Genomic DNA, 1,470 nt, shown 5'->3' with positions numbered 1-1,470 from the left:
TTTCTAAAGTAGGACAATTGTGGCAGCATTATAAATGCTGGAAAAATCCTAAAGACAAGCTTCTTACCTTAGGAAGAGGGAGATGGTGTTAGTGAAGAGTGTGGCCAGGTATGGGAGTGGCATGTTTCCAGCCAGCCAGTTTGTCTTGCTTGGAGTCCAAATGCTACACTAAGAGCTGCTCCTCGATGCTTGCAAGTGACTTTGGGGTCAACAGATCATAAGGTTACTCAGCTCACATCTGACCTTGGTGATTCCCATACAGCACAGGTACAGTGTAATCATATATGTCTTAGTTTTGTAAATGTATGTTTAACATGTGCTGGAAACTTTGCAATTTAGAGTTGAGATTGAGATTAAGACATAATGAAGAATATATAAGATAAATTACGTAATTAGTTAATTTGACTAGATAATTCATGAAATAAACTTCCAGTGTGCATGTCATTTGTTGATTGCAGATGTTAATACCTGATAAGTTTCATGTAAGGATAGGAATTTTCTTTGGGTTTATCATACCAAAAGGATCATCCTTGAGATCAGTGTAAATTAGTGCAAATAAATTTGTGGATTTAATGAGACTGTTTGCTTGATTTTTTGGCCAAAAATGCAATTTTAGACATTTTAACCTAATTCTGATGAGAAGTTTCTGGTAAAGTTGGGTGAGGATGGGAGTCAAATAGTGCATGCTGTTCCATGCGAGTGCAGTTGTCTGGCACATGGTAATACATGTGAGATTGTATCCTGGTGATAGGGACAGAGACTCATGATGTGGTAAGGGGTCACCTGTTGTCTGTTATTATTTGCTATGATATGATATCACATCAACTGTCACTGATAGGTTGATGAAAGTGAATTTAACTATCCCAGTCTTGCTAAGTTTATCCTTGGGATTTATTTTTTGAGGGGAGTTGGTTCCATAAAAGTTACTCTCATTACCAGGGTTCTGTTTTAAAAAAAATTGGCACTGTACTTAGATCTAGGGATTTTTTTTTCTTCAAAATATAATAAAAAAGGCTTGTGAAAATGTTTAAAATGATTGATTGATTGATTGAAAAAAGAATGCTACATTTACCTCTATTTATCTTTCTAGTGCAAAAAAATTGACCTGGGTTTGAACTAGGGGATCCTTGTTTTTTATTATTACTATTATTCTATAACTCCAAAACTATTGAGCCACTAAAAAAAGCTCCAATGTCCCATAAATGCATTAATAAAAGAGTATGAGCTTGACCACCATAGCTGTAAAAAATCATATTTGATGTAAAATTACCTTCAAATTGTGTAAAATTTCATTATAGCTTTAAAGACAATCCTTGCACATGTGGGATGCTTCCACACCTGTCTTAAACCTTTGGCCGAGCCTTAGACAAAAACTTTCTTCTCAAGACTTTTTCATGGAGAGTAAACAAATTTGCTGAGTTAAATACATATAAATAAAATCACACATCAATAATGACAAACAGACTTTTT

At 34.6% G+C, this 1,470-nt stretch overlaps 1 protein-coding gene across 1 annotated transcript in view; it reads left to right on the top strand.

Moving 5' to 3' along the window:
- The window catches only part of LOC119587924 (nucleoporin Nup37-like), a 5,712-nt gene that overhangs the window by 1,967 nt on the left and 2,275 nt on the right, over positions 1–1,470 (top strand). Inside the window, exon 3 of the mRNA XM_037936635.1 lies at positions 73–267. Coding sequence (XP_037792563.1) covers positions 73–267 — 195 coding nt within the window. The remainder of the gene's footprint in view (positions 1–72; positions 268–1,470) is intronic.

This window comes from Penaeus monodon, chromosome 23, assembly GCF_015228065.2.
Source record: "Penaeus monodon isolate SGIC_2016 chromosome 23, NSTDA_Pmon_1, whole genome shotgun sequence".
NCBI classification, from domain to species: Eukaryota; Metazoa; Arthropoda; class Malacostraca; order Decapoda; family Penaeidae; genus Penaeus; species Penaeus monodon.
The sequence above is the reverse complement of the archived record's forward strand: the minus strand, read 5'-3'. Positions and strand labels throughout refer to the sequence as shown.